This window comes from Muntiacus reevesi, chromosome 6 (assembly GCF_963930625.1).
Source record: "Muntiacus reevesi chromosome 6, mMunRee1.1, whole genome shotgun sequence".
NCBI lineage: Eukaryota > Metazoa > Chordata > Mammalia > Artiodactyla > Cervidae > Muntiacus > Muntiacus reevesi.
Genome location: NC_089254.1, coordinates 98,622,264 through 98,639,470, shown reverse-complemented (window position 1 = coordinate 98,639,470; position 17,207 = coordinate 98,622,264). Strand labels below are relative to the sequence as shown.

Below are 17,207 nucleotides of genomic sequence, written 5' to 3'. Positions count from 1 at the left end.
ATTATTCTTTCCCCAAAACCACTATACCACTTGTGCATTATAAAATTAGAGTAAAACTAAAACTCTTACTCAGGGTCATTTATAGCAAATAAGCATAGAACCAGGACTCAAGACGTGATCTAGCTCTTAAATCTTCCCACTGTTCTACCCTTTCTGTCAGAAAACTAGGCAGTATATTTGTAATTTAGGTTGTTTATAAGTCTGTATTCCGCCAAAGTCCTTGTTGCAGCAGCTTATTACTTTATTCAGTAACATTCCCACTTATCCAGTAGACTGAAACAGCCCCACCTCTGACTCTGAATCTGTTCAAATCTGAAAGGTTATATTAAAATTTTGCAAAGAGTAAACCGTGGCCACAATGGTAAACACTGAAAGAGAAACAAATCTTGTTCTGCTTCTACACCACTAGTCTCTTTGCTGCTTCTTCAGCAGGCCAAGGATGCTCTTTGCTCAGGGCCTTTGTACTTGTTATTTTCTTTTTAGGATAAGTAGGCCCGCCACCCAGTATTCATAGAGCTTCTCCCTTATGTCTCTGTTCCAATGTTGCCTTTTCAAGGAAGCCTTCAAATGATCACCTTATATAACTAACATATTCCTATCCCACTCTGTTACCCTCTACCGCACTCCTGTTTTTGTTTTTAACACCCAACTCCATATGACATATTTGTTTATCGTCTGTCATCCCCACTGGAATACAAGCTATATGAGAGCAGGGGTTTAATGCTGTGCTCCTTATTTTATCTCTAATGCCTGAAACAAGGCCTGAGCTATGATAGATACATATGACAAAAATTTTTAAATGAAACCATGATTACACGCAGCAGCATATTATTGATAGGTTTAGCTTCCAGAAGAGAGAGCAGCCACATCCTTATCGTATCAAAAGTGAGAAATGTCAGCAAAAGGAAAAACAGTCAAAGATGTAATCAAAGGTTAACACAGAGGAAAAGGCTTTTGCTATACACAGAGGCCACAGAGAATAGTATTAAATATTGTCTTAGAAACAGTGACTGGGCAGTGAAGTGCAGTGTTGATTAAGGTAAGAAGTAGCGGTAGAGAAAAACACTGTCAAATTGGAATTGTTCTGTCGTCTGGGAAATAGTTAAGAGGCAGTATTTTCCCATTACTTTACAGTTTGGGATCTGTAAGTATAAACCTTTACAGTCTATGTGTTTAAAATACTTTGTTTGCATTTTGAAGTAACTCTAACTATATGTTGAGTATATCTGGTTGTGAATGTAGATCATCCCATTAGTTTATCCTTTATCTTAGTAGCTGAAAAATATTAATTATAAAATATAAGCTTTCTAACAGATTATATTTTTTATTGCCAGCTTAAATTTAACCAAAGAAGATACAATTCCTTTTTTCCTTTTAGTTCTTATAAGACAATATATGCAACTGGTTAAATGTTCCAACACATATTTTCTTACTGAAAGCTTTGGCAGATTGAAAGTCCTCTTATTAAAGTGGCTATATGGCTTTTGGGTTAAGGTGACCCATTTTTGTTTCCTTGAGATGCCACCAAAACTATAATAATGAAAATTGTTTTTAAGCATGAGCATATAATGATGGAGAGGAAAAAAAGAATAGCAGTAATATTTTAGAAGCTAGAAAGCAAATGAAGAAGTGATAATAGACATAGTGCACCCAAAAAAACTAAATTATTAACTGGGTGTGGAAAAATGGAACCCAACCTGATTTGTACTTTGGAATCCTCAAGTCTCAAGAACTGGGAGTGTGAATTATCTCTGGAGGAGGAAAAGTGCATAAATGAAAAGGCCTGTCTGAATGTTTCTCGGGATCCCTTCTCGTGCTCTATGCCACTGGATGGACACCCCATCCCTACCCTGCCTGGCAGGACACTGGAAACGTATTCTCTAGAAAGGAGAGGAAGTTTCTGGACTCAGGATACAGGGGAAATGGCGTGTGGGGGTGGGGAGTGTGGTTGGGTGACTGCCTACTGTGCTGAATGGAGAGTTCCCTAGTACTCTCTTTTCATTTGTTTCCCAGAGTACTGGCAGCCAAACCTTCCCTTTCAGGCAGGAGACTGGAAGACTCTTTATTTGAGGAATCTACCAGCCAAGAGTAGAGACACAAAGGTAGTGATATTAGGAATTCCATCTAGATGGGAGTTCAGAAAAAGGATTCCATCTGTATGCTCCAAGCTTTCAGACTGCCTTTTAGTCTCGCTTAGTCTGGATAAAGACAAATTATCTCTCAGTTACCAGACATCAGAGGGAAGGTCTCTTAGGCCAGTGACAGAGAACAAATGGGGGAAAGGAAACTAGGAATAAACAAACACAGTTCAAGAAGGGCTAACCTCCCCCCCACCCACCCCCCAGCAAAAACCTCTTACCAGTTTCCTCAGAGATAAAAGATTTTCTATGAAATAAGGACAGATGCTTTATAAGGAACATTCCTATAACAATGTAAAAATGTTAAAATGCTGATATTTATAGTCAACTGGAAATTACGTTCCTTCCAATTATTTAAACTTTTAGATGTCAGGTCCCTCCTCCATTGTCCACCATCATTTCACCAAGTACAGAACAAGCTAGATATAGCTGACCAGTAGATCTGTAGACTATTTAAATAGTTGCTTAGTAATGGCCTTTATTGCAGCCCTCATTTCAAACTAGTCTGCCCCCGAATGATTTTCAGAGACTGTTCAAAATGATCTTTTCTGACTGCTTTCCAAAACTGATTCTAAAGTTCCACGATGTAAGCAGAATAAGAGCATGCTGTCTCACTATATATAGTACTGGGGTTTCAGTCATTCCTAGATAAAACCTTTAGGAATTAGGAAGATTGAATTATTGGGACTTTCAAATGTGTCCCTTTTATTGGATTAGAAAATATAAGCCAACAGTAGATGAGTGACATTTTTCCTGTGTGACTGTCTTCTCTCTTCAGCAAAAGATCATTTCCGATTCCTAGGTTTACTTTAAGAGAGCAGAGCTTTTCTAGTGGCAGATAATTAAAGACTCACTCTTAGGAATCAGGATTCATATAGTATATGTTTATCATCTTCTCACCTGAAAGTCATTGATTCTGCCAAAAGGGCCAAGGTATTTAAAGAATAACGTTACAGAGAAATTCCAGGAATTGTCAGTCTGTTGTGCTATTTCTTTTCAGGGCTTTTCATTTCAGTCTAATATTTATTGTATAATTTTAAATGTAGCGTTATTAGAAAATTTACTAAATGTTTACTCAGGGAGGCACACAGAAAAAGTTGCAATCTGTTGTTCTCACAGGAGTGATATATTCTGATTGTAAGGTGATTAAAAATAATTTGAGGATAAATTCTTACAATTTACTTAAAAAACAACAATGAAGTGCAATGGCAACCCCCTCCAGTGTTCTTGCCTAGAGAATCCCTTGGACAGAGGAGCCTGGTGGGCTGCTGCCCATGGGGTTGCACAGAGTTGGACACGACTGAAGCGACTCAGCGTGCACAGCATGCATGCATGCTTCTTTTTACTCGTAGGTAAGCCTAGTTGAAAGATAGAAGGATGAATTGAAGCTGAGAAGATGGTAAACATGTATTAATGACTGAAAATAATTCTGATTGATCGAAGAATATTATAGTAAACGTTATTTTTTGGCAGATAAAAACAGTATTTGAGAGGAGGATGCTGATAATCACAAAAAATGCAAATTAAAAGAAGTACTATTTTTTACCTACTAGAATTGCTTAAATGTCCAAATTCTGGCAAGATTAAGTATTGATAAAGATTGGGGGATTGCTTACTGGGATGCTCCTGACGCAGCCAGCCAACCTGGGGATAACTTGGAAGGATCTATTAAAACAAAGTGTTTGGTCTTCCCCCAAGAAACAACCAGCTTTTGTTCCAAGAGAGGTATATTGAAGGAGATATACTATAGGAAAATATCTACTAGTGAAAATTTGGAAACATAAATGTTCATCAGTAGAGGACTGCATGAATAAAGTATTGGCACGTATGTGCAGGGAAAGAATATATAGCACAAATGAGTAATAATATGTTTCAACATCAGCTTTAAAGTATGTCAAGTGAGAAAAGCAAGCTGCAGCCTGAGACCATTTAAAATTTTAAAAACAAAACATTACATATATTTTTAAATCTTATGTATATATATGTAGAAATATTAAACAAAAGCTTAGAAGGTACACAGCAAGCTCAATCAGTAGTAGTTGTCTCCAGGATGGCAAAAAAGAATCTTAAGATGGGACTAGCTTATCAAGGACTTTAGTTTTGCCTATGTAAAATTCTTGTGGTTTCCGTCTTTTTATTTAAAAGATTCTATAGTTGTGTTTTATTTTCACAACTTTCTTACAGGTGTAATTTTTTTTAAAAAGGAGGCAAATGTGTAAAAATTTTAAAGCATTAAGTGTAGTGAGGAAAAGTGGTTTCTACAATTAGCCTTTGTTGCAGTTTTTCTTCATTTCAAAATATGAAGTATTATAAGGAAATACATAATTGCTATAGAAAATTTAGAAAGTGTAAGCATAAATAAGTACCAGTACTCTACTGAGAGAGAATTACTGTTAACGTTCAGATGTGTAGTATTGTGTATCTTTTCAGAATTCTGTATTTTAATACTGTATACAGTGGTTTGTTGTTTTAAATACAGAATCACACTGGTTTTACTTTTTTTTACTTGCTCTTATTTTAGATGTCTTTACCGATCAATAAATATGTTCTAACTCCATCTGTGCTACTACTAGTAACTCACTCTTTTTTTTATATTAACTATGTTTTGTGGGGGTTTTTATATAGCGATATATTTAGCAGTTACATAATGTTTGTTCCAAGCACTGTTCTGTGTACTTTATATATACTATCTCATTTAATCCTTAGCAACCCTGTTGTTGTTCAGTCGCCAAGTCATGTCTAACTCTTTGCAACCCCATAGACTGCAGCACGCCAGGCTTCCCTGTCCTTCACTGTCTCCCTGAGTTTGCTCAAGCTCATGTCTGTTGAGTCAGAGATGGCATTCAACCATCTCATCCTCTACTACCCTCTTCTTCTTCTGCCCTCAGTCTTTCCCAGCATCAGGGTCTTTTCCTCCCTGCAGGTAGATACTGTTATTATCCTGTATTTACTGGTGGAGAAATTAGTTTAAAAGGCCAGGTGACTTGCCGCAAGCACTTTGGCTCAAGAGTGTATTTCCTTGACCTCTTCACTGTTCTGCTTCTTCAGTTTAGTTAGTCCTTTCGGCATATAAATGGTCCCTGAATGCCATGCAGCCGTCATACTTCCACTTGCTGGGTTTTTGCTCTTCCTCTCTTGTAGACCCTGTCATACTTTTTTTATCTTCAGTCCTCCAGTATCTCTTCTCCAAGAACTGTCAACTGATAACCTTGCTTGCCATTTTATTAACTACTAGAAACACCCACCACAATATCTTCCTATCTATCTACATTCACACTCAATTTTTCTGTCTCATCGTTAAGAGCAAAAGCCAGTCCTTCTAATTTGTGCACATATACCATCCCCTTTCTCCTACAAACTGACATCTTTTGAGTAGCGCTCTCCTGCTCAACATGAGATTTTCCTTTTCTACTGGATTTTCTTGTGTTTTAAAACATCTTTCTTATGTACATTTAGAAGAATATTGACAATTCTTAAACATAGGTGCAAGTCTCAGGTTATTTATTATGCTATTCTTTTCATTTTTCTATGCATAAAAGTTTTTGTAATAAAGAAGTCGTGGGAGTCCTTTTTTTGACCCCACTTCCCTCTCAAGCTATCACTTCTTTCCTCTTCTTTCTTTTATAGTAAAACTTCTCAACTGAGTTGTCCTTACTCTCTAAATTCTTCCCTCCCCTTTTTTCTTGGACCCCTCTCCAGTCAGGCTTTTGCCCCTGACACTTAACTGAAATATCTTTTAATAAGATAGTTACCATGTTGCTAGATCTGGTGGTTAAATATTCAGTCCTCAACCATCAGAAGGGTATAATGCAGTTGATCACACTCTTCTTCATGAAACCTCTTCTTAATCCCTTAAACTGTACTACATGGGAGCCTTTTAGAAAAGCTGAATGTTAAACACCACCTCATATCTACTGAATTGTAGACTGCATTTTAACAAGATCCCTAAGTGATTCTAATCATTAATCATTCTAAAGTTTGAGAAGCATTACTTTAATATTCTCTTGATTTCCCTTCTCCTTACTATCTGTACCTTCTCAGCTAATTCTTCAACTCCTTAACCTCTCTAAACATTGAAATAGTCCTTTGGTAATCTCATCAAGTTTCATGACTTAAAATACCGTTTAATTTCCATTTCTATGGCAGTCTCCAGCTAATTCATTTCCTCTGAACTCCAGACTGTCATATCTAACTGTGCTTAACATCTCTTGATTGTCCAATGGACATCTCAAATGTAATATGTCTGATTCTGAGGTCCTGATCTTTTTCCTCAAGGTTGCCCTTCTTGCAGTCTTTTCATTGCAGTGACTGGCAGCTCTCTTCTTAGGCTGCTTATATCTGACATTTTGTTCCTAGTCTTTGACATCTTTCTTTTTCTTATACCATACTACCAATCTATTAATCAGCTCTAGTTATCTTTATCTTTAAAGTATATTTAGGATCTTACTCTAATGGCAGAAAGAGAAGAAGAATTAAAGAGTCTCTTGATGAGGGTGAAAGAAGAGAGTGAAAAAGCTTAAAACTCAACATAAAAAGAAAATAGTAACTAAGATCATGGCATCTGGTCCCATCACTCCATGGCAAATAAATGGGGAAACAATGGAATCAGTGACAGACTTTATTTCCTTGGGCTCCAAAAAATCACAGTGGACAGTGACTGCAGCCATGAAATTTAAAAGACGTTCCTTGGAAGGGAAGCTATGCCAAACCTAGACAGTATATTAAAAAACGAAGACATCACTTTGCTGACAGATATCCGTATAATCAAAGCTATGGTTTTTCCAGTAGTCATTTATGGATGTGAGAACTGGACCATAAAGAAGGGTGAGCACTGAAGAATTGATGCCTTTGAGTTGTGGTGCTGGAGAAGATTCTTGAAAGTCCCTTGAACTGCAAGGAAACCAAACCAGTCAATCCTAAAGGAAATCAACCCTAAGTATTCACTGAAAGGACTGATGCTGAAGCGCCAATACTTTGGTCACCTGATACAAAGTGCTGACTCATTGGTAAAGACCTTGATGGTGGGAAATACTGAAGGCAGGAGGAGAGGGGTTGACAGGATGAGGTGGTTAGATAGCATCACCGACTCAGTGGACATGAATCTGAGCAAACTCCAGGAGATGGTAAAGGGCAAAGAAGCCTGGCGTGCTGCAGTCCATCCATGAGGTCTTAAAAGAGTCAGACACAACTTAGCGACTGAACTGCAGCAAGAATCTCACAGCTTCTCATCACCTATTCTGCTGTTACCCTGATTCAGGCCACAGTTACCTCTTGCCTGGGTGAGTGCCTTACTTCCACCCTTACCCACCTTCATTGTATTCTCAACTTAGTAGCCAGAGTAGTCCTTTGAAGACTTCAGTCAGATTGATTATGTTGCTCTTCTGCTCCTCCAGTGTCTTCACATTTCGTACAGAAAGAAAGCCAGAGTACTTCTAATAGTTAGAGTGCCACCACCTCCCCCCCGCCCGTTCTGCTGCCGCTCTCCGCTCACTGACTGCTCTCCCGCCTCCTGCTCTCTCGTCCGAGCCAGGCTGCCTTTGCTGTTTGCGGAGCACAGGAAGCACACAGCTGCCGCGGGGTTTGCCCTTGCTCGCCCCTCTGCCTGCTGGGTTCTCACCCGCGTCTGTACGACTCTCTCCCTCTCTTCCTTTGAAGCTTTACTCAAGCTATCCTTTGAAAAGAGACCTTCCCTGGCCTGAAATTACAACCCCCTGACACTCAGCACTTTCTGTCTCCCACCTACTTTTTTGCATCTTTTTAATATCTTCTGTACTAAAATGCAAGCCCCTTTAGGGTAGGGATTTTCTGCTTAATTTCCAAGACTTAGAACAATTGTTGCTTAGCACAGAGTGGGATTTCAATAAATATGTGTTAAATAAATGAAAGAAAGAATCTATGAAGGTAAGCATTATCTCCGTTTTACATGTTAGAAATCCAGAGCTTCAGGAATTATGTCATGTATCCAAGGTCATACAACTAGTAAGTGATACAGTTGGATCTCAGAGCCGGATCTGCACATTCACAACCCATGTCCTTTCCTCCTCACCTTTCTAGTCACAGCACTTAGGTCCTCTGAGCTTTGGTTTTCCCATCAGCGTAAGTGGCCTTATTGCCCTTTTGCTTGCCTCACAAAGAAATGCAAAGGTTATAAAATCAAATGATGTAAAAAATAACCTGAGAACTTGAAAATACTTTACATGTACAGGAGGGTGATAGTAATTCTTTGGTTTTTTTATAGAGGTTTTATAATTTTTGCTTTTAGTTTTAGTTCTTCCACCTACTTCAAATTAGTATGAAGTAAGGATTGAAGATTTTTTTTTCCTTATGTGGATATCCAGTTGTTCCAGCAGCAGTGGTTGAAGTACCTCTCATTTCCCACATTTAACTGTCTTGCTCTTATAAACAAACAAGTACCATACTTGTGAATTTATGTGTTTGAGCTTATGAATGCTATTCTCGGAACAGCATAGGTTTTGCTGTTCCATCAATGTCGTGATATTCCATGTTTACAGTACACTCCCACTTGGTCTCTTCAGGCCAGTGGTGTACTTAAATTATGGTGAGAGTATTTTCCAAAGGGAGATTATACCCTCTCTAATGTAAGTCCCAGCCAGGAAACAGGACATGCAGATATCATATTCATGGACTAGAAAATGCTGTATTATTAAGATGTCTATTTTTTCCAAATTGATCTTTAGAATCTGTAGGTTCAGTACAGCCTCAGTCTCAGCAAGATTTTAGTATAAATTCACAAGTTGATCCTAAAACATATATGGAAATACAGTGGCAAGAATAGTCAGTTTTAGTCAGTCAGTTTTGAAAAAGAACAAAGTTGAAGGACATTTAATGTGAGATTCAAAACTTTCTATAAGCCGCCACAGGAATCAAGACAGTGTAATTTTTAATGATAGATGTGTGACTCAACAAAACAGGAAAGAAAGTCTAGAAGTATATCTATTATGTCTGTGATCAGTAGATTTTTTTTTTTTTTTTAACACCAGGATGCCAGGGCAATTCATGGAGAAAGGATAGTCCTTTCAAAAAATGTTACTGGAAATTGATTCTCAGTCCCCTCAGAGGAGGTTTGTCTTACAACTTCACCATCAGCAGTCATCTTTTCTTCTAGAATTCCTCTCCGAGAATTCTGGCAGGATTCAGAACTCACCTCCTTATCCTCTCCCAGAGTCCTTTTCCTCTTAAAGCCCCCTCCCCCAGAATCTAGCTTTCACCAAAACTTCCTTCCTTTCAGTCTCCTCCTCCCCGAATGCTCACAGTAGGCCCACTCCCAAATCCCCCTCATCAGAGCTTTCACCTTACACCCCCTGTTTGCCTGAATCTCCCTCCACTCAGGGCTCCCTCTCCCCGCCCCCCGCCCCCCCCCACCCCCCGCCTACTCTCCCCAGAATCTTCTTCTCCTCAGAGTCCATGACCCCTGCATCCCCCTCCTTCAGAAGCTCCCTCTCCCCAATCCACTTTTCCCAGAACTGGCTCCCTAGAGCCATTTTCACAAAATCTTCATCCTGAGACTTCTCTGGTGACTAAGCCTCCTCGCTCCCCATGCAGGGGGCCTGTGTTCCATCCCTGGTCAGGGAATTAGATCCTGCATGCCACTACCAAAGAACACGCATGCCACAACTCATGCACAAGAAAAGCAGAGAGAGATCCCATGTAACTAAGACCTGGCACAGCCAAATAAATATTTTAAAACAAAATGTTACCGTAACAACTGTATATCCAAATAGGATAAATAACTAGCCCTTTTCTGGTACAAGATGTGAATATTCATTCAAAATGGATCAAAGGCCTAAGACTAAAAGCTGAACATCTAAAACCTCTAGAAGAAACATAGGAGAAAATCATTGTAGCCTGAAGATAGGTAAAGATTTCTTATGACACAAAAATTAAGAACCATAAAAGAAAAATTAATAAATTAGACTTTATCAGAATTGAAAACTTTTGCTTTTCAAAAGACACTGTTAAGAAAATGAAAAGACAAGCCACAGACTTGAAGATAAAAATCAGAGCCAACAAAGCAATATTTGCAAGGATGCAGAGTAACCAGAGCTCTTACATGTTGCTGGTAAGGATCTTAAATGGTGCAACCACTTTGGCAGGTTCTTTTCAAATTAAAATTAACCATATCAACAATTCTAATCTCACTGACTTCCCAAAAGAAATGAAAACAAGTCAGCAACAAAAACTCATATATGAATGTTTATAGATAGTATCTTATTCATAATTGCCAAAAAACACAACAACCCAAATGTCTGACAACTAACTGGTTAAGTTATGGTATATCTATTCACTCTAATACTGTATGCAGCCAGGGTGTGAGTCTCCAAATCATGCTGAGCAAAAGAAGCCAAATGATTTTGTTTATGTGAAATTCTAGGAAAGGTAAAGCTAATTGCTAGTAATAGAAATCATTATCAATGGTTGCCTGAGCCTAGGGAGGTACCGTTAATTGTAGAAATGTATGAAGAAACTTTCGGGGTGATGGATATTCTTCACCTTGATTATGATTGGTCTTTAGACAAGTATACATATGTGTCTGCCGAAAACTCTTTAAACTGACATAGTAAATGGGTACATTTTGTGTTGTATACTGGTTACACCTCTCCGTAAATTAGATTTTTAAAGTGAGAGAAACTGAAAGATCTAAGTAAAAATTGAATTTAGGCCACTGTAGAATGCAACTGAAAAATGTGTGATCTCCACTTACTAAGGACTTACATCATTTTAATGTGGTAAATGATTACTAACCACATAAGACTGGCAGAATGGCATTCCCTGAAGTTTTGCTCACCTTCCACACTGATTATGAGGGATGAGGAAAATATCAAACTAGAATGGAGACTGGGATTTGAAACTCTATTTGGATAAAATAACACCTTGTCACCACCATCGCGCATTCTAGTCCAGTCAACTGCTAACAGTTCTCCGTTGGTGTCAAAGGAGAGATTCATCTTGCTGTGTAAAGACCAATGAACTTATTTCAAATTGTGTAGCATTAGATCAAAGAGGACTGAAATGCTAATGTGTCTGTAGGTCAGTTGCTTGATTTTAGAAATAGCTGAAAGTGTAAGAAAACAGCACACGAGTGAGAGACACTTGAGGCTTTTATAAATAGACTAGGCTGATAATTTGGGCAGATGGTGTAGGCACAGTATTTGAATCTCAGCAAAGTATTTGACTAAAATCTCTCATGATATTCTTGAGGATAAAAAAGATGTGTAACACACATGAAGAATTTAACTAGGTTCATAATTGTATAATTATCATACCTGAAGTTCTTACGCGAGGAGAGTTTTGTCCTGGCTCTTCTCTTGAATATGACTAGCATATATTTATACATTACTTAGATGAAGGCGTCATTCGCATGCTGATAAACTTAATTTTTAGTGAAAACTAGAACTTTAATAAGCTACAATTACAGGCCATGTCTCAGGACTTCCCTGGTGACTCAGACAGTAAAGAATCCGCCTGCGATGCCAGAGACCTGGGTTCAGTCACTGGGTTGGCTAGATCCCCTGGAGGAGGGCATAGCAACCCACTCCAGTATTCTTGCCTGGAGAATCCCCATGGAGAGGAGCTTGGCACGTAACAGTCCATAGGATCACAAGGAGTCGGACACGCCTGAGCAACTAAGCACATGTAGGCCATGTGTGCAAAATATGAAATCTTATTCAAGTCCAAAATAGAGAAGTACACAAATTTTGGATAAGGGAAATGGTTTTGTGGAGCCATGCAAGAACAACAACTCTCTAGGGCTATAGTTGAATATAATTTTAATAGGAGTCAGTAGAGTGACCGTAGCTGCCATAATAACAGTGGCTGATTTAATAAACATTTTTTTCCCACCATAAGGAAGATGAAAGGAATTGGGTTTTGTTTTGCTTTTTTTGTTTTTTGAGATTGCAAAAGTAAGTGACATCATGCAGTATTTGTCTTTCTCTGACCTGTTTCACTTAGCATAATGACCTCGAGATCCATCCATGTTGTCATAAATGGCTGGATATTCTCATTTTTTATGGCTGAATACTGTTGCTTTGCATATGTGTGTGTGTGTGTGTTAACATTTTCTTTATCCATTGATGGACACTTAAGTTGTTTCCATGTCTTGGTTGCTATGAATAATGCTGCAGTGAACATGAGGGTGCAAGTGTTTTTGAGATGCTGAGTTAAATATTTTTGGATATATATACCCCAATGTGGGATTGTTAAAGCGTATGGTAATTCTGTGTCTGATTTTTTGCAGAACCTCCATTCTGTTTTCCATAGCAGCTGTACCAATTTATAGTCCCACCAACAGTACATAAGGATTCCCTTTATCTGCCCCTCGCCAACACTTGGCATTTCTTACCTTTTTGATAATAGCCATTATAACAGATACGACATGATATTTTGTTGTGGTTTTGGTTTGCATTTCCCTGGTAGTTAGTGGTATTGAACACCTTTTCATGTATGTACCTGTTGGCCTATATGTATTTCTTCTTTGGGAAAATGTCTGTTTTTAAAACTTGATTGAGTTTTTGGTTACTGAGATGTGAGTTCTTTTTATTTTTTGATATCCCCTATAGATACGATATGATATGATTTACATATACTTTCTCCGCTTTGGTAGGTTGCTTTTTCATCTTGGTGGTGGTTTCCTATGTTGTGCAGAAGCTTTTTAGTTTGATGTCAGGGCATCACAGTATGGTCTAAAAAGAACGCTGAAAAATTGAATCTTGCGTAAGACCTTGAAAGAAACAGCAGAGAGAACAAATTTTACTAGCTGATGTGCCAGCTTCTTAAGGTTAAATTGATTCTGTAGGTGAATACTTTTCTTCAGGAAAGGAGACTCCTAACAGAAACCTATCAAGAGCATGATATTCATTTAGTTTATAACATGTTTTTTTCTTTCCTACTACTTTTATGGACTTCCTTGGTGGCTCTGGGAAGCTCATCTGGAGGAGGGCATGGTAACCCACTCCAGTATTCTTGCCTGGAGAATTCATTCCATGGATAGAGGAGCCTGGCAGGCTACAGCCCATGGGGTCACAAAGAGTCGGACATGACTCAGCGACTAAGCATTACTTTTATAAACTTAGAGGGTTCTTCTTACCATCTTTGAAAGGTTAGGAGTTCCAGTGTAACTGTCCTATCTAATGGATAGACTTTTGTATCATCTATAGCAAAGTCCCGTTTATTCTTTTTTTTTTTTTAGTCTGTTTATTCTTGTTCCCTTCGTTACCCTCAACCAGTTAATGTGGGGTGTGGCATCTTACATTGTAGGAAATCATGGTTTAGGGTCAGCCTATATCTAGAATATTATAGGGATTGAGGTATGATACTCATCCCTTTTTTCCAGCTGAGGAATTTGAGTCTCTCCTCTTTCCAACCTTCCGTTATATAGACCAGGATTTTTGCTCTTTTGCTGCTTTTGTTATAGAAGTGTTGCAGAAAGAGAGTTTATTAAATAAGATACAAGTTGTTAGAGCAATTTCTAAATGATAAAAGACTCCACAAGGATAAAGTAATATTAGTGCAAGTTGCAGCTGTATGCAACTTTGGCCTATAATAGATTTATGCTGTTTATGATTATATATCACTAGCTCAGCCGTTATATTTATATCTTGTTAATTATCTAGTACTTTCCTGGTCAGAAATTTTCTCTCTTCAACCCTCTAGTTACATTTCTATCTACATTATTCTTGGTGTATTTCTTTGTATCAAATTTGTTGAAAAGATTGAGACTATCCATCAAGAATACCTATATCTTCCCATCTTGTAACTTCATCATGCCTCTCTATTTTCATATATACCACCCATTTGTTGTTGTTGTCTTTAATTTCAAAGGAGACAGGACCTTTTTCCAGAGACCACACCTTTTCTGTGTACTAAATACTAATAAGAAGTCCCAAACTCCACCACCAGTATCGTGACCTGTCCGCTTTTCTTTCTAATGCGGATAAGGTCTCCCCATCTTGGAACAGCTTTTGATTGACTCATTTTTCTCCTTTTGAACCTTTCTATGTCACTGCAGAACTTTTCAAGCATATGAGGCCTATAACTGATAACCATGTTTTCTTTCGATGCAAGAGTGAGTGTGATGTAGCATATCAAACTGTCAGCCTAAAAAATCAAGACAACAAGATAATTTCAGATTGTGATAAATGCTGTGAAGGAAATAAACAGTATAATGTAAGAGTAATTGGAGGAGAAGGAGTTGGCTTTGTATAAGCAGTAATTTTAAATAAAAATGTTGTCTGAGAAAAAATTTCAAAGTCTTGATCTCTGGATGAGGAAATTGAAGATGAGAAAGCATAAATAATTAAGTTAATTATTTGCAAATGTTTTCTTTTTAACAGTGTTCATTATATAATTTTGATTATATCATTTGAATTTAAAGTCTTACTTCAAGGCAAAATTTATTTCCTAATAGTCATCATTAGATTTCAGAAGTCTCATGTATCTGTTCTTTCTACAGTTAAATGAAGAAAAATAACCTTCACTAGGACATTATATTTATCTCGTTGTTGATTCAATGTATATGTATTGAATATTTACCACATTCCAGGCATGCTACTAGGCACTGGGGATAAACAAACCAGACACAGTTCTTTCCCTCAATAAACTCAACTGAGGCAGTTTTTAGGGGTAACAGATGGTTTAAATTTATCATTGAGTTTGAAACAGATTCACTGTGTCTGTTACAGTAGAAAGTTCCTCACTAGTTTTAAGAAGATATTTTAAGAACATATAATACAACATTTAAAAGTGATTTTATTTTATCAAATGGAGTTTATATTCCAAATAGAAAGTGAACATAGGTGGAAAAAAAGCAAACAAACATGAATCAAACTGTTACAGTAATTACTATATAACTGAACAGATGAAAGATCACTTCATTTATGGTTGACTCTTGGGAAAATGTCACTTAGGAGTCAGAACTATATTCAGTCTTAAGGAATAAGTCTGATTCAGTGGAGAATAGAATGAAAGCTAATTTGGTGTGGGAGGGGAGCACTGATCACAGAGATGGGATTAAATACCAAGGTATACTTAAAGGACCTGGATAAATAGGCGTGACTGGAGTAGAAGGTTTGTATTGGTAAATAGTAAAAGATAAAGCAAAGTCATTCAATAGAAAAAAAGATTTTGGTTGTACCATAATAGTAATATGTTCCTAAAATCCTCAGTTCACTTGTAGTCTATTTTACTGTTTCTTCTATAAAGGGATTATCACAATGTGAAGTTTGCAGTTGTATCATGATTCTAAATAAATCTTTGTTTACACCCCTAAATGTGTTCTGTAGCTACCGAGGCCAGAGTCATTAGCCCTTCTCAGGTTAAAATGATGTTTTGTTTTTCAGTTACTTACACGCCAAGTCAATCATCCACAGAGACCTCAAGAGTAATAGTATCCTTCCTGAACTTGTCTGCGAAGTTTGAAAACATCCTGACCTTTTCTCCTGCATTTTATCTTCACATTATGTAAAACCAATTTTCACGCTGAGTTCAACAATACACTGTAAAGGGAATCAATAAATGGGTTTGCACTAGTGGGTAGTAACACACGATACTACAACCTGCTTTTGGTTTTTGAACAGCTAACCATTGCAAAAAAAAAAAAATCTATTAAGTCCTTATGATAGTAGGACTATGATTGCTTGTTTATGTCCTGTAAGCACTATAACATGCCTAGTTCTGTAGCTATCTACTAGCTTCTTTCAGTGCCCTGACCTTGTTCAGTGGTCGTTGAGATGTATTTGATGGCTCTACATTATATAACAATGAGGTGAGGAAAACATAACGTTTCTTCTTCCTCCATAAACCCAGATTCAGATCCGATCTGCCAAGTGCCTCAATGCCAGTGATGAGCTTTATAGCCTTCCTAGCAGTGCCAGGAGGAGATTTGGGCCTCTTCTACTAAAATCCAAAGGGGAAGTCTCAAGGTCTCCCACAAACTTAGGAAAACAGCGCACCTCATCTTACCACGTTTCAGGCACCAAAAATCCTAAAAGCAGGTCATACAGTTCAAATAACACTATTTTTAAAGCATACTTATTAACTTTAAAAGAAAATGCAAAGTACTATACTTCTTTTTAAAGAATATCATAGTAAAGAATTGTGGAAATTATATCTCATACCTAAAATCTTCATAATGCTTGCTTTGATAGGAAAATGAGACCTGTTGTTTTCCTTTACTTACTACACCTCAGATATTTTTCTTCATGAAGACCTCACAGTAAAAATAGGTGATTTTGGTCTAGCCACAGTGAAATCTCGATGGAGTGGGTCCCATCAGTTTGAACAGTTGTCTGGATCCATTTTGTGGATGGTAAGAATTGAGGCTATTTCTCCATTAATTAAATTTTTGGCCCCTGAGATGCTGTTATTAGAAAGTCATTGAAGATTTCAATTATAGTGTTCTCATAGTTCTCAGTATTCACAAAAACCAATGTTGATCTTATTTTGTTATAAATAGACTTTAATTTTATCTTTAGGAAGAATATTATGGAACCAGCTTCAGTATATCTTAAACAAAAGAATGTGTCTTTTATAAGCACTGCTTAAGTTTTATATAGAATTGTCTCTCTAAAGTATTTTGTGTTTAGAATGTTCTATGTATGCTGTTTCAAAAAAAAACAAGTATGCAATTTAAAAGTAGGTGTGATCTGCAGCCATTATTAAGGTTTCAATAAAAGAGCTACTCTTTTTAAGAGTAAGAGACTGTTTCACAATCTTATTTAAGCCTAAATTGGAAAGTTACTTTCTTTAGACTAGAAAGAATGGTGTAATTATGGGCAGCTGGGAAAAGAAAAAGAAAAATGAAAGGTAGATTTTTAACACTGTCAACCTTGTGTACCCTGCATAGCTCCTTCTTGTTCTTTCTTTATTCCTATTTCTGCTTTGTGGAAAAGAAGAAAGAGAAATTATGAGAAGAGGGAACTAGAACTTTTGTTCAGTTCCTTTCAGCATGCTGTGAAAAGGGTGGTCATAGGGCTTTTCTTAAGCCAGCTCTTCTCAGGGGGGTCCTTAAGATCCTTTAAGGTTTCCCAAGATCGTCCTGTGTGAGACTAG

The 17,207-nt window shown here is 37.5% G+C and overlaps 1 protein-coding gene across 6 annotated transcripts in view; it reads left to right on the top strand.

Annotated features, from left to right (window-relative positions):
• Window positions 1-17,207, top strand: part of BRAF (B-Raf proto-oncogene, serine/threonine kinase) — a 152,581-nt gene that overhangs the window by 110,691 nt on the left and 24,683 nt on the right. For all 6 annotated transcript variants that reach the window (XR_010663675.1, XR_010663676.1, XM_065939221.1 and 3 more), the window contains 2 exons: window positions 15,497-15,543; window positions 16,346-16,464. Coding sequence is in view for 4 of the 6 variants with exons in the window: in XM_065939221.1 (XP_065795293.1) it covers window positions 15,497-15,543; window positions 16,346-16,464 (166 nt within the window). In the remaining 2 variants the exon portion in view is untranslated. The remainder of the gene's footprint in view (window positions 1-15,496; window positions 15,544-16,345; window positions 16,465-17,207) is intronic.